The sequence below is a fragment of the Physella acuta genome, unplaced genomic scaffold, assembly GCF_028476545.2.
Source record: "Physella acuta isolate Inbredline_101_S28 unplaced genomic scaffold, ASM2847654v3 ptg000209l, whole genome shotgun sequence".
Taxonomy (NCBI): Eukaryota; Metazoa; Mollusca; class Gastropoda; family Physidae; genus Physella; species Physella acuta.
In genome coordinates, this window is record NW_026731728.1 from 188,533 (window position 1) to 212,213 (window position 23,681).

At 40.0% G+C, this 23,681-nt stretch overlaps 2 protein-coding genes across 4 annotated transcripts; one reads left to right on the top strand and one right to left on the bottom strand.

Moving 5' to 3' along the window:
- Positions 1-4,124: 4,124 nt before the first annotated feature.
- On the bottom strand, positions 4,125-4,559 carry LOC131937411 (uncharacterized). Its single transcript, XM_059294810.1, has one exon. It carries the CDS (start codon positions 4,557-4,559, stop codon positions 4,125-4,127), a length of 435 nt encoding a protein of 144 aa, XP_059150793.1.
- Positions 4,560-6,988: 2,429 nt separating this feature from the next.
- Positions 6,989-23,433, top strand: LOC131937388 (proton myo-inositol cotransporter). Of its 3 annotated transcripts, none has more exons than XM_059294775.1 (11): positions 6,989-7,126; positions 8,467-8,774; positions 8,998-9,211; positions 16,528-16,687; positions 17,913-18,118; positions 18,434-18,545; positions 19,582-19,742; positions 19,826-19,946; positions 21,113-21,339; positions 21,494-21,646; positions 22,220-23,433. In XM_059294775.1, exons 2-11 carry the CDS (start codon positions 8,580-8,582, stop codon positions 22,402-22,404), a joined length of 1,734 nt encoding a protein of 577 aa, XP_059150758.1. In that variant the 5' UTR covers positions 6,989-7,126; positions 8,467-8,579; the 3' UTR covers positions 22,405-23,433. The 3 variants fall into 3 exon arrangements, with proteins under 3 accessions (XP_059150758.1, XP_059150759.1, XP_059150760.1); XM_059294776.1 differs by having other exon boundaries at positions 8,472-8,774; XM_059294777.1 differs by having other exon boundaries at positions 6,989-7,114; positions 8,472-8,774.
- Positions 23,434-23,681: the final 248 nt, after the last annotated feature.

Sequence of the window (23,681 nt, forward strand, 5' to 3'; positions counted from 1 at the left end):
CGCACTTGACAACAAAAAAGCTGAGTAATAATTAAGTAGAGGGAGAGAGATAAGGCGAGAATAAGCCCAAATACCTGGTCTGACCGTCTATAACAAGCCCACATGTCTGGTCCGAGATATATATATATATATATATATATATATATATATATATACATATACATATACATATATAAATAAAGCAATGTATGTCTGTGTATGTGTGTATTTTACGCATTACTACACCTCTCATCACATCGCCGTGAAACTTTGGGAAGTTGTAAATATTCTGGGGAGGTTTCTGCGGAAAAAAAATTTCAAATTCGCAAGGGCAGCGCCACGGGAGGGTGCGATTTTTCTCGATATACGGCATATAAAAAAAGAATAAAAGTGAATTGCAGTGACACCGTTCACACGATCGCCATGAAACTTTGGGAAGATGTTGAGAATATTCCTGGGGAGGTTTCTGCGCTAAAAACATTTTCAAATTCGCAGGGTAGCGCCCCGGCAGGGCGCGATTTGTTTTCTCTCAATATATGGTATATAAAAATAAAAGTCGATTGCGGTCTCACAGCGTTTATCCGATAGCCATCAAACTTCAGGGACTTGATTAGAACACTCCAGGGAAGGGTTCTGTAAAAAAAAAAATCATTTTTGTTTTCGCAAGGGCGGCGCCACAGGAGGGTGCGATTTTCTCTATATACGGTATATAAAAATAAACGTCGATTGCGGTTTCGCGGCGTTATTTTGATCGCCATCAAACTTTGGGGAGTTGATTAGAACACTCCAGGGAAGGTTTCTATTAAAAAAATCTTTTTTTTTAGTTTCGCAAGGGCGGTGCCACGGAATTGGGGGATTTTTCTCTATATAGGCCCTACGGTATTTAAAAATAAAAGACGATTGCGGTTCGACACAGTTTATCCCGGTGCCATAAAACTTTAGGGAGTTGATGAATACTCCCGAGAAGGTTTTTGGGGTGGGGTAGGGGGAATTTAATTTTTCATGGGCGGCCCCCCGGCAGGATGCGATTTGGCGCCCTGGTCTTTCCCGTGAGCGCTATGGCGACTACATTTGGTCTAAACATTGTGCTAGACAATGGATAGGATGGGGCGTTAGAAACGCTCACTAAATTGAATCAGGCGTGTCCTCTAGAGCCCTGGTAGGGTACGATTAGGCTGCAAATAAAAATGTCTGTTTCGGCCCCCAAAGGCTCACATGGGCCGCTGAGAGCCATGTTATACGTTTTATTTTAATAATCAGAAAAATTAACCAAGGTTAGATTATTAGCTGGGATGTTTCTTTTTGTCTTTAAAAAAAATCCAAACAGTTTCGTCACTTTGCGAATGATGCAATTAGCATCTATTTTTTAGATAATCCAAACAGAAATTGAGATCGAGAATCTAAGAATAGACCATTATTAACGCTAACATATTGCATCAGTCACACTGATGTTTAAAAAAAAAATTTTTACGTGTTAAATAACAAATCCTGTTCATTTGTGTCACTTAAGTGAATGACGCAATCTGCATCATTGTTATCAGGATGCTATTTTAAGGAGCCAGGGGTCGTACGCCGCGCCTGTGCGGTAGTGTAATCGGGGGGGGGGGGGGGGGGGCTCCGGAGAGCGGGCCTCTACGTCTCTGACACATGGGCGGTCACCGAAGTGTGTTCTACCATATTATTTCGGTGAGTGATTAATGTACACTCAAGGTTTTCATGCGTTAGTGTAGGTAAACCCGTGTCCTGATATTTATGATCCAAGCGCAGGCATTGTTTACATTTAAATAACTCATTTTTAGAAAAGAAGGTCACGCGTCTAAGAACGCGTTGGTGAAATCTTTCTAATATATTTCGTCAAACTTTCTTCTATCCCCGTGGCAACGCGCGGGGGACGGGTACGCTAGTATATATATAGAATTATATATATATATATATATATATATATATATATATATATATATATATATATATATATATATATATATATATATATATATATGTAGCACATATCATGGTTACCACTCAAGGAGGATAAATTATAAGTTATAATTTATTTGGTTGCGGCCCCTGTGGGAGCGCAACTGTTGATGTAGTTTTTACTTTCTCGTATGTTCGAAGTAGGCCTATAGAGAAAGTATTGTAATCGTGCAAAAAAAATCGAGAGTTTTACAAATCTCGACGTTTTACACCTCACTGATACGGAAAAACATAATTTTGCAATCTTGTTCGTATGTCTGTGTATGTGTCTGTGTGTGTGTGTGTGTCTGTCTGTGTTTAAACACGATTACTTGAGTACCGTTACAGCTAGGTTGATGAAATTTCATATATAAGTATTTTATCAAAATCGTAGATCCGTATCAAATTTTGAGCGATTTTCAATAACCGGAAGTGGTACTTTTTCTACTTTGAATTTTTCAAAAGCCTATAACTTGAGTACTATTTCAGATAGATAAATGAAATTTCACATGTAAGTAAAAGATCTGATTCTCTACCTTCTGTCAAATTTTGAATAATTTCCGTTGACCGGAAGTACTAATTTACGCTATTTCCGATTTCTCAAATTTATAAAGTACTAATAATATTGCGCACTATTATGCACATTTTATTAGGCGTTCACTTAGTGTGCAATTCTTTTTTTTACGAGATTCCATTCTATGATAAAAAGTTTAAGTAATTAAAAATGGATTACAAATATTGTCTATGTCCTGAGTTGCCATCCCTCGTAGTTTTATATTAGAATATCCGAGAAAGTTTAGGGGAGATCACTCCCGGTTTATTTTTATTGCTCTTCCGTGAGCGATATTTTTCCCCGTGTTCCATGTCATGTGACCTCTGGGACTCTGGGTAGTTCGTACCTGTGTCCGTGTCATTCAGACCCAAGGCTGCTGTTGACACGGACAGTGCCGTTGTCTATGATAAGTTGATCATGTAGACCTAATGAAGGTAATGTAAATTATGTTTTATATTACTGTACTATTCCTACTAGTGCTGCATGTTGTAGACTAGGTATGAAGTATCTTAGTTAGATTACTTACTTGCACTATTCCTGCTAGTGTTGCTTGTTGTGAACTAGTTGGGTTAAGTATTTACCATTGTAGTACTTATTGGTACTTGTTGGCAGTATTGTATACTGGCCGTAACCTATTTTATGACACCCGTGTATTTCTGTAGCCTCCACATGGTAGTATCTTCAGTGATGTAATCTATTGTTTACATTTGTTTTAGGGCTACTGTCTACATAGCCGTTTATGGCTTGGACATTTATGAACTAGCCGTATACGAAGTTGCAATAAAGCCAGCATCTAACAATCAAAGCATCATTTCGCTGTGTATTTCTCAGGGTCAGCAACGGTAAATCGTTTTTAAATGTACCAACTTGGGAACAGTACAGAATAAAACTAAACACAACACAAACACATACACAAAAGCTGCATACCCGTGCTCCGCCGCGGTAAATATTTTTTTAATGTACCAACTTGGGAACAGAACAACACTAAACACAACACAAACACAACGTCCGCAAACCAAAAGAGAGAATAATAATTAGTAAACAGTACGTTCAGTGTATAAAATAAATTAAAAGGCAGTATTTAAAATATCCGTGTTTTACCTACCATATAGCACTTTATCAATTCATGCATTTTTACTTTCTCGTATATACGAATTATAGAGAAAGTCTTGTAATCGCGCTCGGCTGAATGTCGTGTGCCACCGTGTCAATATTGTAGTGTGCTCCTTAAAAATAACGTAGGTGCCATAGTGCTCACGGGATAGCCCAGGGAGCCCAATCGCAGCATACCATCCCACTAACAAAGCCACTCACTGACCTAACATTTGTTGGAGGCATGTGCAGCAAGAGCTAGCGACAGACCTGGATAAGACCTCTGACGTATGACGATGGAGGCCTTGACGTCATCAGTGCTCACCAAAATCTGGAACAACTGTCACCGCTCTTGTAACCAGAAAGAGAGAGAGAGAGAGAGAGAGAGAGAGAGAGAGAGAGAGAGAGAGAATCAATGGTTTTACGAAATTAATTTTTGTGTGAATGGGGAGGAACTCCATGGGAAGAGTAAGACCCCCCCCCCCCCCCCCCTGGAATCGCCTGTGAACGCCACTAACAAGGCTACCACCAGAGGACAGTTAGGCTACAGTCCGAATACAACCATACACGTGGATGTCTTGACATCCACTGTGTTGACATCCACTGTGTTGACATCCACTATGTTGACATCCACTGGCTTGACATGCACTGTCTTGACATGCACTGTCTTGCCATGCACTGTCTTGACATCCACTGTTTTGACATCCACTATGTTGACATGCACTGTCTTGACATTCACTGTCTTGACATGCACTGTCTTGACATCCACTGTCTTGACATGCACTGTCTTGACATGCACTGTCTTGACATTCACTGTCTTGACATGCACTGTCTTGACATTCACTGTCTTGACATCCACTGTCTTGACATTCACTGTCTTGACATCCACTGTTTTGACATCCAATGTCTTGACATGCACTGTCTTGACATCCACTTTCTTAACATCCACTGTCTTGACATCCACTGTGTCAAAAACCATATACAAGGACTGCCTGCATAATAGTGCTTCGCCACGGTGAATCTTTTCTAAATGTACTAACTTGGGAACAAAACTAAAAGGCAACACAAATGCAAATACAAATACAAACGCAAACACAAACAAACTCAAACAAAAACGCTTTATCAATTGACTTTATCAATTGACTTTATCAACTGACTTTATCAATTGACTTTATCAATTGACTTTATCAATTGACTTTATCAATTGACTCTATCATTATCAAACAAACGTCCGTGTGTTAAAGTTAATTCTATTATGTATTATGCAAATCATCTTACGGTTAATTAAAGGTTATGGAAACATTATATATATATATATATATATATATATATATATATATATATATATATATATTTATTTATTTATTTATTTATTTATTTATTTATTTATTTATATATATATATGGCTTCTATACAAATAGTAATATTTATAACTCACATAAAAGAATTTTAGTATAAAGCTTGTAGGTTTTAATTCCGTTTCGTTTTACATATTATGATATTTAATAGAATTTAATATAATATTTGAACGTTCTTGGTTTTAGTTGTGTTTGTTAAATACTAACTTTAAATTAGCGTAAAATGCCATAAAGACGTAGTTAATCTGACTCACTGTCCTCAACTCATTGTAAAAAAAGTTCAATCACGCTCATTACATAACAAAGCCTAGGATCAAAACAGAAAACCGACAAAGTACAAAGGCTGTCATTGACACAAAACGTAAACACACAATATGGACGGACAAAGCCGACTGAGGAGATGCCGACCAATGGCAAAAATAAATGCAAACACAATGATGAGCCTAAATTTATTTTTTAATAATTTTCCACCGCTTTTTAAAACTAAAAATGTAACACAAGTTGAGGTTACTATGTACATTATCTTACAGTATTTTAACTTATTATTGTTATAAACCATAATGCTTTTACATTTTACAAATATGCTACCGAAAAATTTACCGCGCACATTAATAAAACCCACAATTTTACAATTATGAACAATTAAATCTAAATACTTCTTAGAATACTTTTGTGACTTTTTTTCTGTGACTTTATTTCTGTGACTTTTTTCCGATACAAATTTTCCTTTGTGCCTTTTTTTCTGTGACTTTTTTCCTGTGACTTTTCCGTTTACCGTATAAAAATGCTCTCACGAACGTCTGAGCAATTAGCCCTCATCCCCAACCCGCGATGTACACATACAACTTTTCTTGTGTCGAGAGCCTTTCCCACATTCTCTAATTGAACCAACCGTTTAAATAACACCGAAAACCAAAAATAGTGGATCAATTTTAAACCAACAATTTAAAAAAAAGCAACTATAAAACTCTGTGCCGACTAATCAGGTAATTAAATAAATAATCTTAACATTAATCTGTTTTAATAATGAGCCTTAACATATACTAATCAATGCGGTACGAATTTAAAAAATGGTTTTAACTTAAATAGCAATATTTAGTTTGAGTTGAATTTTTCAAATTACCTACCCTGGCATAATTATTTAAAAATTTAATTAAATAGTTCTATATGACACTAACTGCCATTACAATGTATCCATTTTTTCTAGGAATCTAAGCGAAAATATTATTTGACATTAAACCGTTCAATGTGTTTAGGCAGTCTGCGTGTATTTAATATTTTCTTCGCGTTCTAGTGTTGGCGTATGCAAAAAGTAAAAACTATGGGAACTATGGGTCATACGACCATCTAGCTCACACAGCCACTCATATAACCGCACAAAGCAGGCCATTATGTAGCCTACACTCAAAGTGTGTACATATGTGACATGTGCTGTATGCCACAACGTGTTACGTGTGCTAATGATCTTCTGGAAAGTTACAAAATTCATCGATTGATTGTTTGAACGGTGAGGTTAACGTTAGAGTTTGTGTGAACTGTGGAGACTACGTTAGACAGAGTTCGATTGTGTGAACTGTGGGACTACGTTAGAGTTTGATTGTGTGAACTGTGGAGACTACGTTAGAGTTTGATTGTGTGAACTGTGGGACTACGTTAGAGTTTGATTATGTGAACTGTGGGACTACGTTAGAGTTTGATTTTGTGAACTGTGGGACTACGTTAGAGTTTGATTTTGTGAACTGTGGAGACTACGTTAGACAGAGTTTGATTGTGTGAACTGTTGGACTACGTCAGAGTTTGATTGTGTGAACTGTGGGACTACGTTAGACAGAGTTTGATTGTGTGAACTGTGGGACTACGTCAGAGTTTGATTGTGTGAACTGTGGAGACTACGTTAGAGTTTGATTGTGTGAACTGTGGAGACTACGTTAGACAGATTAGAGGTGACAGGAGCAACTAGCAGACGACACATTTTGTGACGTCTCCACCTGGTGGCCGGCAATTTTGAGCCAGTGAGTTTCAGGTGTGATCAACTGTCACCGCGTGACACTCCACGTGACAGCGTGAGGCTCCAAGTGACCGCGTGACACTCAAGTCTATCCACGTGACTTACAGTGTGCTTTAGCACAACGGCAGAAAAATTTAGACAAGCTTCATCCCAGATCAAATCTTCCTGGTATGTTTTGTGGTAAGTTACAAGTGTGTTGTGTGTGTGTTAACTAGTATGTGTGTAGTGTGTGTTAACTTACATGTGTGTTGTATGTGTGTTAACTTAATGTGTTATGTGTGTATGTGTGTGTTAAGTTACATGTGTGTTGTGTGTTAACATAATGTGTTATGAGTGTGTATTAACTTGTATGTGTGATGTGTGATGTGTGATGTGTGATGTGTGATGTGTGTTAAACATAAAGTATCTAACAGATCGACCCATATTGACCACGTCGTGGGGGGGGGGGGTGGTGTAATGGATCAGTCATGTATTCATTTAAATGTTTACGTCGGGGGTGGGGGGGGAGGTGTAATGGATCAGTCCTGTATTCATTCAAATTTTTACGTCGTGGAGGGGGGGGGTGGTGGTGTAATGGATCAGTCCTGTATTCATTCAAATGTTTTACGTCGGGGTGTGGGGGGGGGGGGAGGTGTAATGGATCAGTCCTGTATTCATTCACATTTTTACGTCGGGGGGGGGGGGGGTGGTGGTGTAATGGATCAGTCCTGTATTCATTCAAATGTTTACGTCGTGGAGGGGGGGGGGGGGTGGTGTAATGGATCAGTCCTGTATTCATTCAAATTTTTACGTCGTGGAGGGGGGAGGTGTAATGGATCAGTCATGTATTCATTCAAATGTTTAGGTCGGGGGGGGGGGTGGTGGTGTAATGGATCAGTCATGTATTCATTCAAATGTTTACGTCGGGGGGGGGGGGGGGGTGTAATGGATCAGTCATGTATTCATTCAAATATTTACGTCGTGGGGGGGGGGGGTGTAATGGATCAGTCATGTATTCATTCAAATATTTACGTCGTGGGGGGGGGGGGGGGGTGGTGTAATGGATCAGTCCTGTATTCATTCAAATGTTTACGTCGTGGGGGGGGGGGGTGTAATGGATCAGTCCTGTATTCATTCAAATATTTACGTCATCATCAGCCCTGTTTAAAGATTACTGTCATGTTCATAACGTAACAAAACAAACGTTTATGTCACGTGACTTCATTTAAAGCAAACCAATTTAATAATTGGCCGTCCCGTTGTTGTGTCTGTTGTTGTTGCTGTTGCTGTTGTTGTTGCTGTTTGTTTTTTGGTCCAGACAAAATATCTTGGACAATCATGTGACCATACGGCTGTGGTGTTATATTCACAATTTTTAAAACCATTTTAAAACCATTTTTTAAAAACCATTTTTTAAACCATTTCTTAAAACTTGATAAGTGTTTAAACTTTTATTATTTTATTGTGTTGTTGCTTTTTATTTAATTAAATTTTGATGAAGAAATCATAATTAACTCTATTCAACGGTATTTTTGTGGTAGTTCAGACCTGGTGACGTCACACTGCACTAACCTCAGCTCTAGGAGCATCAAGTGAACTCACGTGCTGCATGACCTTCCCCAGTTACGTGAGCTGAAACTGCCTGACGTAAGGCATGACGCGACATTACGTGACGTCATCGACGATGTCCGAGGAATCGACCCGACTTCTGGCACCGTCGTCATACTGTGGACACGCCCACTGGCTGATGTACTCAGTGACCTTTCTAGCCACCCTTGGAGGGTTCGTCTTGGGCTACGACATGGGCGTTATGTCCGGTGCCATGCTGTACATCTCTACATACTTTCAGGTTAAATCTCTATGTATGTTGTCACATACATTCCAGTCACATCTCTACATACTTTCAGGTTAAATCTCTATGTATGTTGTCACATACATTCCACTCACATCTCTACATACATTCCAGTCACATCTCTACATACATTCCAGTCACATCTCTACATACTTTCAGGTTAAATCTCTATGTATGTTGTCACAAACTGCAAGATGGATGTATTTGTTTTTGCCAACAGCTGAGCACCTTCTGGCAAGAAGCGATCATCAGCAGCGTCCTAGCAACCGGCGCCATTGCTGCCCTAATTTCCGGTTGGCTGTCGGACAAAATAGGCCGGAAGTTGACCATCATGGTGTCCAGTGTTTTTACTGTTATCGGTGGAGTTGTCATGGCAACAGCTAATTCCAAAGAAATTCTATTAGCAGGCCGTGCGGTGTCGGGTGTTGGAATGGGTACACAAGTTGTGTGGTTAACTCAGTTCATCTTGTGTTGTTAACTCAGTTCATATTCTTGTGTGGTTAACTCAGTTCACTTTGTGTTGTTAACTCAGTTCATCTTGTGTGGTTAACTCACTTCATCTTGTGTGGTTAACTCAGTTCATCTTGTGTGGTTAACTCAGTTCATATTCTTGTGTGGTTAACTCAGTTCACTTTGTGTTGTTAACTCAGTTCATCTTGTGTGGTTAACTCAGTTCATCTTGTGTGGTTAACTCAGTTCATATTCTTGTGTGGTTAACTCAGTTCACTTTGTGTTGTTAACTCAGTTCATCTTGTGTGGTTAACTCACTTCATCTTGTGTGGTTAACTCAGTTCATCTTGTGTGGTTAACTCAGTTCATATTCTTGTGTGGTTAACTCAGTTCATCTAGTGTGGTTAACTCAGTTCATCTTGTTGAGTGGTTAACTCAGTTCATCTTGTGTGGTTAACTCACTTCATCTTGTTGAGTGGTTAACTCACTTCATTTTGTGTGGTTAACTCAGTTCATCTTGTTGTGGTTAACTCAGTTCATCTTGTGTGGTTAACTCAGTTCATCTTGTTGAGTGGTTAACTCAGTTCATCTTGTGTGGTTAACTCAGTTCATATTCTTGTGTGGTTAACTCAGTTCATCTAGTGTGGTTAACTCAGTTCATCTTGTTGAGTGGTTAACTCAGTTCATCTTGTTGTGTGGTTAACTCAATTCATCTTGTGTGTTTAACTCAGTTCATCTTGTTGTGTTGTTAACTCAGTTCATCTTGTTGTGTGGTTAACTCAATTCATCTTGTGTGTTTAACTCAGTTCATCTTGTTGTGTTGTTAACTCAGTTCATCTTGTGTTGTTAACTCAGTTCATCTTGTGTTGTTAACTCAGTTCATCTTGTGTTGTTAACTCAGTTCTTCTTGTGGTGTGGTTAACTCAGTTCACTTTGTGTGGTTAACTCAGTTCATATTCTTGTGTGGTTAACTCAGTTCATCTTGTAGTGTGGTTAACTCAGTTCATATTCTTGTGTGGTTAACTCAGTTCATCTTGTTGTGTGGTTAACTCAGTTCATCTTGTGTGGTTAACTCAGTTCATATTCTTGTGTGGTTAACTCAGTTCATCTTGTGTGGTTAACTCAGTTCATATTCTTGTGTGATCACCATCTGTAGATCATATCTGTATCAGCAAGTAGTATATTAGGTCACTTTTGGGTCGTAGGCGCAGGCGCTGGGGGATGTGGATGGTGAGGTGGAGGTGGAACAAAGGCTATATAGGAAAATACTCCCCGCCTGGGGGATGCGGCGGGACAATGACATATAGCAAAATACTCCCACCACCAGGCGCAGCCTGCCGCAGCCTGGCGCAATGAGATATAGTAAAATACTCCCTGGGGGAGGGTGAGGTACACCGACATATAGTAAAATACTCCCCCACCTGGGGGAGGTGGATGGTGAGGGCTAGACATGTTATATAGTTAAATACTCCCCCACCTGGGGGAGGTGGATGGTGAGGTGGGTGAGCCGCAGGGACGATGAGATATAGTAAAATACTCCCCCACCCTAGGGTGGGGGAGGTGGTGGGGGAGTAGGTCAGTAGGTCACCACCGGTGATCTTGTGACGTAATCATTGACCTTGTGATGTAATCAGTGACCTAGTTACGTAATTTTAATGTGTTTTTAATTAGTTTTAATGAGTTTTTTAAATTTTAATTAATTTTTTATTAACGAGTTACGTAATTTGATTATTTGTTTGATTTTTAATTAATTTGATTTTAATTACTTTGTTTGTGTTTTGTTTGTTTATTTTTAATAAGTTTAATTAATTTGATTTTTATTTATTTTGTTTTGTATTTGTTGGATTTTAATTTTTTAATCATTTTTATTTTGTTTTTTAAATTTTAATTAATTTTAGTTTGATTTAATTGATTTGATTTTAATTTTTTAAATTTTTAAATTTTAAATTTTTTATTAACGAGTTACGAAATTTGATTTTAATTACTTTGTTTGTATTTTGTTTGTTTACTTTTAATGAGTTTAATTTTTTAAATTTTAATTTTTAATTAGTTTAATTATTATTATTAACTAGTTACGTGATTGGATTTTAATTTTTTTCTATTTTTAAATTTTTTAAATTTTTTAAATTTTTAAATTTTTAAATTTTTAAAATTATAATTTTTTAATTTTAAATTTTTATATTTGTTTATTATGTTTAATTGTTGTTTACTTATTGTTTATTTGTTTGAAATTCATTTTAATTAGTTTCAATTTAATTTTTATATTCTCCACCACAACACTAACGTATACAAAAGTAGAAATTCTTTCTCTCGACTACAAACATCCATTTATCCGCGGCTAATCGTTATCAACACCTGTTACTTATCGATTCACCAGCGATCCTTTGTTTTTTGACAGGTACCGACCGGAGATTTATGGGTTTTTCTCAGTCGCAGCTACGCGGCCATCAGTATGATGGTCCACCTAATTAAAGTTGGTCAGGCATCATGGATTTACAGCGGTTTACTCGGCGCTCCCCGTTTTTTAATGGGAATGTATTGATCGACTCGCCTCGACACCGTGTATCCATTAACCAACAGGCGACAGCTGTGCATCAGTTGTGCAACAGCTGGTACCACACTTTACACTAACAGTTAAACGTACAGTGTCATGGGTTTTTAGTTTCTGGTACGAGTATGTTAAACGTATATACACACACACACACTAAAATTAAAACAAAAATTTTCTTATATTTTATTTATTTATTAACGTTTTTTCCAAGTCATCAAAGGCTTTTAAAATATCACGGTGTAGACTTAACAAGTGTTTAATACATATTCGATTATAGTAATATGGGTGAGGGCGGTGAGCAGGCGGGTGAAGGGTGAACAGGTGGTTGAAGGGTGAGCAGGTGGGTGAAGGGTGAAAGGTGGGAGAAGGTGGGTGAAGGGGGAACACGAGTAGGAGTAAAGGATCCTAATATATAAAACCCCACGTTCGCACCTCTCTCTCTCTGTCCGCAAAATATTTTCGCCGGACATCACGTCAGAATCGGCAGCGATATATGAAGAACTTTTTACGGACTTTTGTTGAAAATAATATGTTAGATGTTTTAAATGTATAACCACAATTTTATTTAAAGAAGAAAAATAAAAAATAAAGGCGTATTCGAATATAGAGAAACAGTATTATTTATGCAACCGGAAAAGTGTATAAACTTGGGGCAAGAACGCAATTAACAATGACGTCGCTTATTGTTTACACTAAAACACTAAAACAAGAGCACGAAACTGATGACGTCATCTTCCGAGTTTAGAATTTTAAAAAATGAACTATTTCATTCAAATATGATTTAGAGCTATGTACGCTATGAAATGTATACAATACGATTTTCTCGGCCTAAACTTAAAAAAAATTATTTTATCTATTTGGATTCTAGATCTAGAGATTCTAGATCTAGATATTGATCTAGATCTAGATGTTCTAGATCATCTAGATCTAGAGATTCTAGATCATATAGATCTAGAGATTCTAGATCCAGATCTAGATGATCTAAGTTGTCGGGTGCCCGACAGGGCACTTCCCGGCGCGGCAGGTGCTTCAAATTTGGCAGGATCTTGCCTTGGGGCGACAGAACACGGGGGCCGGTTGGCCGAAAAGTCTACGATGAGGGGGTCAAAACTGACCTCGACTGACCTGCGCCTTATATGGGCGAATTAATTAAGCATTCAAATTCTCAATGTTTTCGAAAGCCTAAAATAACTCACCCAGCCCCTTAATCATTAAAAATTATTGATTTGTACTTTAGAGTGATTAGATTGAATGATATGTATGCTAACGTCATATCATATTTAGTTTTACGTCATTATATTGGTGAACTTTAAATGTAGACATTTTAAACGGTGTGTCATTTGACACGACGTACTATAACGTTGTTGTTTTTTAAAACTTGAAGTTTATAATCTTAAGCAAATTTTTACTAAGGTGATCAAAAATTAAGATGACAATGTAAGATATAGAAAAACAAAATACATTGAGTGGTAAAAATAAAAAATTGTCATTAGACGTAATGTATTATGTATAAGTAAACTTTCTTAAAAATTAAAGAAGTTCAAGTCAAAAAGAAGCTTGATGAAAACTGTAATACTAAAGCGAACATGGGAAGGTAATCTGCTGGAAGACTAAGATATATATTCGTCTTCCTTCTAGGTTCATTGCCTTTTTTGGTTGAGGTTAAACATCGCCATGTTTTCAAATATCGCGATGTACGTCACGTTCTCTCCCCTCTTACCTAGTAATCGCTTCCTCTACCTATTGTTTACAACACGCTTACAAAGAAAAAATATCCCACCCCTCTACTTGAGACATAAAATACAAAAGTGTATTGTGCCTTGTCGTCACAGGAAACAAAAACGGTGGCGTCTAATGTTGTTAACCCTTGACTTCCTAAATTATTTTTTAACTTGTTAAAGAAATTGAATGTTTAGTTAAGGATTCTGACGCGAATTTTTTTCACAAGGGACGATACTCGTGTCTGTAGACAAGGCTGTTCTAATTTTAGAACAGTTGTCTTTCCTCTCGTTTCTCTATTAGGGAAGACCTATGGGGAAGACACGTGATACTTCTTTTAAAATATAAACAACCGTGCACGGGTGCACTTAAAATAAACCCCGCTGCGAAAATGCCAACGGCATGGTGACACTTTTTGGAAAATATGCTTTCATGTAAATAAAATAAGGATCGCTTTTGTTGTCACCATGATAATGTATACCTATAAGTTCTCTCCGCCTTTATCGACCTAGTATGAATTTCGCGCGCGCGCGTATGTGTGTGTGTGTGTATGTGTGTGTATGTGTGTGTGTGTACGTGTATCTCAAAAAAGCGTATCATGTCAACACCTGGGCAACAAGTCATAGTCAAAAAGGCCTAATTCATTACAGATCTATAGGAAATCCGTCTTGACATGTGCTTACGTTAGGGGGAGTAAACTCGTTTGAATAAAAAAATGTATTTAAATATATAGAGTTATAGAACCTTAAAGTTAACAGATGATGAAAAAATAAATTAAAAATTAAAATTAAAATCCACCTCCTCACCCACCTCACTCAGGTGGTAGAGTCTTTTACTATATATCCTTTACTCCTACTCGTGTTCCCCCTTCACCCACCTTCTCCACCTTCACCCACCTTTCACCCTTCACCCACCTGCTCACCCTTCAACCACCTGTTCACCCTTCACCCGCCTGCTCACCGCCCTCACCCATATTACTATAATCGAATATGTATTAAACACTTGTTAAGTTTACACCGTGATATTTTAAAAGCCTTTGATGACTTGGAAAAAACGTTAATAAATAAATAAAATATAAGAAAACTTTTGTTTTAATTTTAGTGTGTGTGTGTGTGTGTGTATATATACGTTTAACATACTCGTACCAGAAACTAAAAAACCCATGACACTGTACGTTTAACTGTTAGTGTAAAGTGTGGTACCAGCTGTTGCACAACTGATGCACAGCTGTCGCCTGTTGGTTAATGGATACACGGTGTCGAGGCGAGTCGATCAATACATTCCCATTAAAAAACGGGGAGCGCCGAGTAAACCGCTGTAAATCCATGATGCGTGACCAACTTTAATTAGGTGGACCATCGTACTGATGACCGCGTAGCTGCGACCGAGAAAAACCCATAAATCTCCGGTCGGTACCTGTCAAAAAAACAAAGGATCGCTGGTGAATCGATAAGTAACAGGTGTTGATAACGATTAGCCGCGGATAAATGGATGTTTGTAGTCGAGAGAAAGAATTTCTACTTTTGTATACGTTAGTGTTGTGGTGGAGAATATAAAAATTAAATTGAAACTAAGTAAACAACAATTAAACATAATAAACAAATATAAAAATTTAAAATTAAAAAATAATAATTTAAAAAATTAAAAAATTAAAAAATTAAAAAAATTTAAAAAATTTAAAAATTTAAAAAATTAAAATCCAATCACGTAACTAGTTAATAATAATAATTAAACTAATTAAAAATTAAAATTTAAAAAATTAAACTCATTAAAAATAAACAAAATACAAAGTAATTAAAATCAAATTTCGTAACTCGTTAATAAAAAATTTAAAATTTAAAAATTTAAAAAATTAAAATCAAATCAATTAAATCAAACTAAAATTAATTAAAATTTAAAAAACAAAATAAAAATGATTAAAAAATTAAAATCCAACAAATACAAAACAAAATAAATAAAAATCAAATTAATTAAACTTATTAAAAATAAACAAACAAAACACAAACAAAGTAATTAAAATCAAATTAATTAAAAATCAAACAAATTAAAATTACGTAACTCGTTAATAAAAAATTAATTAAAATTTAAAAAACTCATTAAAACTAATTAAAAACACATTAAAATTACGTAACTAGGTCACTGATTACATCACAAGGTCAATGATTACGTCACAAGATCACCGGTGGTGACCTACTGACCTACTCCCCCACCACCTCCCCCACCCTAGGGTGGGGGAGTATTTTACTATATCTCATCGTCCCTGCGGCTCACCCACCTCACCATCCACCTCCCCCAGGTGGGGGAGTATTTAACTATATAACATGTCTAGCCCTCATCATCCACCTCCCCCAGGTGGGGGAGTATTTTACTATATGTCGGTGTACCTCACCCTCCCCCAGGGAGTATTTTACTATATCTCATTGCGCCAGGCTGCGGCAGGCTGCGCCTGGTGGTGGGAGTATTTTGCTATATGTCATTGTCCCGCCGCATCCCCCAGGCGGGGAGTATTTTCCTATATAGCCTTTGTTCCACCTCCACCTCCACCTCACCATCCACATCCCCCAGCGCCTGCGCCTACGACCCAAAAGTGACCTAATATACTACTTCTGCACCTGCGGATCTGTATGTATCACCACCTTCAGGTCTGTGTGTATCACCACCTGCAGGTCTGTGTGTATCACCACCTGCAGGTCTGTGTGTATCACCACCTGCAGGTCTGTGTGTATCACCCCCTGCAGGTCTGTGTGTATCACTACCTGCAGGTCTGTGTGTATCACCATCTGCACATCTGAAAATGTATCACCCCTGCAGGTCTGTGTGTATCACCACCTGCAGGTCTGTGTGTATCACCACCTGCAAGTCTGTGTGTATCACTACCTGCAGGTCTGTGTGTATCACCATCTGCACATCTGAAAATGTATCACCCCTGCAGGTCTGTGTGTATCACCACCTGCAGGTCTGTGTGTATCACTACCTGCAGGTCTGTGTGTATCACCATCTGCACATCTGAAAATGTATCACCCCCTGCAGGGCTGGCTGGCGTGGCCGTGTCTGTGTATGTGTCTGAAGTCTCCGAGGCCGGCTCCAGAGGCCGCCATATTTTCTTCCAACAAGTCATGTCCAACGCTGGTATCCTAGCCAGTGGCCTGCTGTCTGGGGCGTTCTCGTTCCTGCACCCTGACGGATGGAGGTAGGTGAACACATACAGGTGGCACAGGTACACGTCTATCACCTGCCACAGGTACATGTCTCTCACCTGCCATGTCTCTCACCTGCCACAGGTACATGTCTATCACCTGCCACAGGTTCATGTCTCTCACTGCCTCAGGTATGAGTCTCTCACCTGCCACAGGTACATGTCTCTCACCTGTCATGTCTCTCACCTGCCACAGGTACATGTCTCTGACCTGTCACAGTTACATGTCTCTCACCTGTCACAGGTACATGTCTCTCACCTGTCACAGGTACATGTCTCTCACCTGCCATGTCTCTCACCTGCCACAGGTACATGTCTCTGACCTGTCACAGTTACATGTCTCTCACCTGTCACAGGTACATGTCTCTCACCTGCCATGTCTCTCACCTGCCACAGGTACATGTCTATCACCTGCCACAGGTTCATGTCTCTCACTGCCTCAGGTATGAGTCTCTCACCTGCCACAGTTACATGTCTCTCACCTGTCACAGGTACATGTCTCTCACCTGTCATGTCTCTCACCTGTCACAGGTACATGTCTCTGACCTGTCACAGGTACATGTCTCTCACCTGTCACAGGTACATGTCTATCACTTGCCACAGGTACATGTCTCTCAGCTGCCACAGGTACATGTCTCTCACCTGCCACAGGTACATGTCTCTGACCTGTCACAGGTACATGTCTCTCACCTGTCACAGGTACATGTCTATCACTTGCCACAGGTACATGTCTCTCACCTGCCACAGGTACATGTCTCTGACCTGTCACAGGTACATGTCTATCACTTGCCACAGGTACATGTCTCTCACCTGCCACAGGTACATGTCTCTCACCTGTCACAGGTACATGTCTATCACTTGCCACAGGTACATGTCTCTCACCTGCCACAGGTACATGTCTCTGACCTGTCACAGGTACATGTCTCTCACCTGTCACAGGTACATGTCTATCACTTGCCACAGCTACATATCTCTCACCTGCCACAGGTACATGTCTCTCAGCTGCCACAGGTACATGTCTCTCACCTGCCACAGGTACATGTCTCTCACCTGCCACAGGTACATGTCTCTCACCTGCCACAGGTACATGTCTCTCACCTGCCACAGGTACATTTCTCTCACCTGCCATGTCTCCCACCTGTCACAGGTACATGTCTCTCACCTGTCACAGGTAAATGTCTCTCACCTGCCACAGGTACATGTCTCTCACCTGCCACAGGTACATGCTGGGTATGATCGTTGTCCCGGGGGTGGTGCAACTGTGTGGGTTCTGCTTGATGCCAGAGTCGCCACGCTGGCTGGTCAGTCGTGGACGGACGGACGATGCCAGACAGGTGCTGACACGTCTCAGAGCTGGAGCAGACGTCAACAAGGAACTCAAGGACATCCTCAAGGTCGTTGAGGAGGAGAAGACAACTCTTGCTGGTGAGACAACTCGGGTTAATCAGATGATAGTTTTAAACGTTTGTTGCTGTTTCGTGTTCAAATCATATTAACTTTTTAAAACTGTGTTTAACTGTGTTGTGTTTAACTGCTTTATTTTAACTGTGTTCTATTTAACTGTGTTGTGTTTAACTATGTTGTGTTTGACTGTGTTGTGTTTAAATGTATCGTGTTTAAATGTGTTTAACTGTGTTGTGTTTAACTGTGTTGTGTTTAACTGTGTTGTGTTTAAATGTATCGTGTTTAAATGTGTTTAACTGTGTTGTGTTTAACTGTGTTGTATTTAACTTGTTGCAGGTGGCTGCCAGCACTATGTCCACCTCCTTCGATCGCCCTCAGTCAGGCGAGCTCTGGCCGTTGGCTGTGGCCTGGTTTTATTCCAGCAGTGGACAGGCATCAACTCCGTCTTGTGAGTGGTCCAGGACCTGGTTAGCACCTGGTTAGCACCTGGTCAGGCACCTGGTCTAGCACCTGGTTAGCACCTGGTCTAGCACCTGGTTAGCACCTGGTTAGCACATGGTCTAGCACCTGGTCCAGCACCTGGTTAGCACCTGGTCTAGCACCTGGTCCAGCACCTGGTTAGCACATGGTCTAGCACCTGGTTAGAACCTGGTTAGCACATGGTCTAGCACCTGGTCTAGCACCTGGTTAGCACATGGTCTAGCACCTGGTTAGCACCTGGTTAGCACCTGGTCTAACACCTGGTTAGCACCTGGTCTAGCACCTGGTTAGCACATGGTCTAGCACCTGGTTAGAACCTGGTTAGCACATGGTCTAGCACCTGGTCTAGCACCTGGTTAGCACATGGTCTAGCACCTGGTTAGTACCTGGTTAGCACCTGGTCTAGCACCTGGTTAGCACCTGGTCTAGCACCTGGTTAGCACCTGGTCTAGCACATGGTCTAGCACCTGGTTAGCACCTGGTTAGCACCTGGTCTAGCACCTGGTTAGAACCTGGTCTAGCAACTGGTTAGCACCTGGTCTAGCACCTGGTTAGCACCTGGTCTAGCACCTGGTTAGCACTTGGTTAGCACCTGGTTAGCACCTGGTCTAGCACCAGGTCCAGTGCCTGGTGTAGCACCTAATGTAGCACTTGAATTTTTTTTTTAATGCAGAAAGTTTTGACTGAAAAAGTTTTGACTGTGAAAATTTTGACTGTGAAAATTTTGACTGAGAAAGATTTGACTGAGAAATTTTTGACTGAGAAAGTTTTGACTGAGAAATTTTTGACTGAGAAAGTTTGACTGAGAAAGTTTTGACTGAGAAAGTTTTGACTGAGAAAGATTTGACTGAGAAAGATTTGACTGAGAAAGTTTTGACTGAGAAAAATTTGACTGAGAAAGTTTTGACTGAGAAAAATTTGACTGAGAAAGTTTTGACTGAGAAAGTTTTGACTGAGAAAGTTTTGACTGAGAAAGTTTTGACTGAGAAAGTTTTGACTTTCAGTTACTACAGCGGCACTGTGATCAAGATGGCCGGCTTCCCCACCACACACGCCGTGTGGCTGGTCACGATCCCAAACTCTGTTTTCTTCATCGCCTCTTTCATCGGACTCTACGGCGTCGAGAAGGTGGGCCGGAGACCAATCCTTATCGTCAGCATTTCTGGTGAGCTTTAGACAAGTCCTTCAAACGAGGGCACTGGTCACATATCAATGACTTTACATCTAAATATAGACATGCTTTCCCAGGCACTCTGGTGGGCCTGAGCTTGATGGCCGTGGGGTTCCAGCTGACCGCCGTCCACTCGCCTCAACTCAACTGGACAGGATGGGACAGCAACAGCTCTGTAGACTGTATGGTCAAACACAGGTGGACAGTTTAACATCTTTCACATACAGACTTTTTGGGGTGGACATTTTAACGACATCTTTTACATACAGACTGTTTGGGGTGGACATTTTAACGACATCTTTTACATACAGACTGAATGGGGTGGACATTTTAAAGACATCTTTCACATACAGACTGAATGGAGTGTACATTTTAACAACTTTGTGAAAACTCTGTTGCCCATCTAAAACAACTTTATGAAAACTCTGTTGCCCATCTAAAACAACTTTATGAAAACTCTGTTGCCCATCTAAAACAACTTTGTGAAAACTTTATTGCCCATCTAAAACAACTTTGTGAAAACTCTGTTGCCCATCTAAAACAACTTTATGAAAACTCTGTTGCCCATCTAAAACAACTTTATGAAAACTCTGTTGCCCATCTAAAACAACTTTGTGAAAACTTTGTTGCCCATCTAAAACAACTTTATGAAAACTTTGTTGTCCATCTAAAACAACTTTGTGAAAACTTTATTGCCCATCTAAAACAACTTTGTGAAAACTCTGTTGCCCATCTAAAACAACTTTATGAAAACTCTGTTGCCCATCTAAAACAACTTTATGAAAACTCTGTTGCCCATCTAAAACAACTTTGTGAAAACTTTGTTGCCCATCTAAAACAACTTTATGAAAACTTTGTTGTCCATCTAAAACAACTTTGTGAAAACTCTGTTGCCGATCTAAAACAACTTTATGAAAACTTTGTTGCCCATCTAAAACAACTCTGTTGCTCATCTAAAACAACTTCATGAAAACTTTGTTTCCCATCTAAAACAACTTTATGAAAACTCTGTTGCCCATCTAAAACAACTTTGTTGCCCATCTAAAACAACTTTGTGAAAACTTTGTTGCCCATCTAAAACAACTCTGTTGCCCATCTAAAACAACTCTGTTGCCCATCTAAAACAACTCTGTTGCCCATCTAAAACAACTTCATGAAAACTTTGTTGCCCATCTAAAACAACTTTATGAAAACTCTGTTGCCCATCTAAAACAACTTTGTTGCCCATCTAAAACAACTTTGTGAAAACTTTGTTGCCCATCTAAAACAACTCTGTTGCCCATCTAAAACAACTCTGTTGCCCATCTAAAACAACTCTGTTGCCCATCTAAAACAACTTTGTGAAAACTTTGTTGCCTATTTAGGAGCTGCCAGACCTGTACTGAGGACAACTCGTGCGGGTTCTGCTACACCGATGAGAGTTACGGCACTTGCCTGCCCTCCTTCAATGCCCAGCGCTCTTTTAATGGTCCGTGTAACACGTCCACGGGCACTGAAGGTTTCTACAAGTGGGCATATCAGTTCTGCCCTAGCAGCTACTCTTGGCTTCCATTATTGGGCATGACGGCTTTTGTTTTGGCATATGCCCCAGGTCTAGCTGATTTTTTCCTTAAAACTAGCAATATGAAATTAGATTGGTCCATTACGTTTAGCTAAAGCTTTATTTATTTTTTTGTATGGCGTTCCTCAAGTTCTGGGATGGTGGTTTAAGTTTGAGGTTGACATGACCTTTGTGACCTCTCTAGGCCTGGGACCTGTGACCTGGACGTTGAATGCTGAGATCTACCCCCTGTGGGCCAGAAGCTCGTGTAACGCCATCAGTTCGTGTGTGGGCTGGCTGTGTAACATCATCTTCACCCTCAACTTTCTCACGCTGGCAGAGAACATCACCATGTACGGTAGGTTTTAATCATCACCAGCACGTTCCAAACATTCTCAACATTGTGGTGCACACACCAGATAAACCACATTCGATTTTTAAACCTGAGTCAGTTCCAGGATTTGACATCTACGTAGAATTTTTCAAATGTCATTAAATGTCCAGGTGTTGGTGTGTCATCAAATGTCCAGGTGTTGATGTGTGATCAAATGTCCAGGTGTTGGTGTGTGATCAAATGTCCAGGTGTTGGTGTGTCATCAAATGTCCAGGTGTTGATGTGTGATCAAATGTCCAGGTGTTGGTGTGTGATCAAATGCCCAGGTGTTGGTGTGTCATCAAATGTCCAGGTGTTGATGTGTCATCAAATGTCCAGGTGTTGATGTGTCATCAAATGTCCAGGTGTTGATGTGTCATCAAATGTCCAGGTGTTGATGTGTCATCAAATGTCCAGGTGTTGATGTGTCATCAAATGTCCAGGTGTTGATGTGTCATCAAATGTCCAGGTGTTGATGTGTCATCAAATGTCCAGGTGTTGATGTGTCATCAAATGTCCAGGTGTTGATGTGTCACCCCCCCCTCTTCTACTGACCAGGCACGTGCTGGCTGTTCGTGGCACTGACGGTCGTGGGCGTCACCTTCGTCGTCCTGCAGGTGCCAGAAACCAGGAACAAAAGTCTGGAGGAGCTGGAGGAACTTTTCACAGACAGACTCCACAAAGACAGCCCAGCACAGATGACGTCACAGACAGACACAACAAAGACAGCCCAGCACAGATGACGTCACAGACAGACTCCACAAAGACAGCCCAGCACAGATGACGTCACAGACTCCACAAAGACAGCCCAGCACAGATGACGTCACAGACAGACTCCACAAAGACAGCCCAGCACAGATGACGTCACAGACAGACTCCACAAAGACAGCCCAGCACAGATGACGTCACAGACTCCACAAAGACAGCCCAGCACAGATGACGTCACAGACTCCACAAAGACAGCCCAGCACAGATGACGTCACAGACAGACACAACAAAGACAGCCCAGCACAGATGACGTCACAGACAGACTCCACAAAGACAGCCCAGCACAGATGACGTCACAGACACAACAATGACAGCCCAAAAGAGTCTCAATATTGGTCTCTGCGACGTTACATACCACCTTTGTACCACCGTTTTACCACCTTTGTACCGACGTTGTACCACCGTTGCACCGACGTTGTACACCTTTGTACCGTCGTTGTACACATTTGTACCACCGTTGCACCGACGTTGTACACCTTTGTACCGTCGTTGTACACATTTGTACCGCCGTTGTACCGACGTTGTACTTATTTGTACCGATGTTGTTTATATTTGTACCGACGTTGTACCACAGTTGTACCGACGTTGTACACCTTTGTATCGACATTGTACCACCTTTGTACCGACGTTGTATACCTTTGTACCGACGGTGTACACCTTTGTACCGACGTTGTACCACCTTTGTACAATCTTTGTACCATGGTTATACCAGCTTTGTGCCGACGTTGTACCACCCATGTCTCACCTTTATACCACCGTTGTACAACCTTTGTACCCGTTGAACCACCTTTGTAAAACCTTTGTACCGTCATTTTACCTCCTTTGTACCGACGCTGTACCACCTTTGTACTGACGTTACACTTTATTTACGTTTAGTTTTGCCGCAAATGGTACCCTAGATATGCTCCTACTTGTCAAATGTAAAAAGCAATGTTTCTCAAATCTATTTATGTCGTGAGGTCGTTTAATGAATTGATAGATTATAAATATGAAGCATTTGATGATTAATGACGCTGAATAAATAAATACAATAACTATTTTGTTGTGATTACGACAATCTTTTGATGCCCATATATATATATATATATATATATATATATATATATATATATATATATATATATATATATATATATATATGTTCTAATGGCGGGGGTGGTTGGGGTCTTAGGTGCACCGTCAAAACGGCCCCGTCAATATGACTACATACACCCACACAGATATATTGACGAAAATTGCAAAACTATGTTTT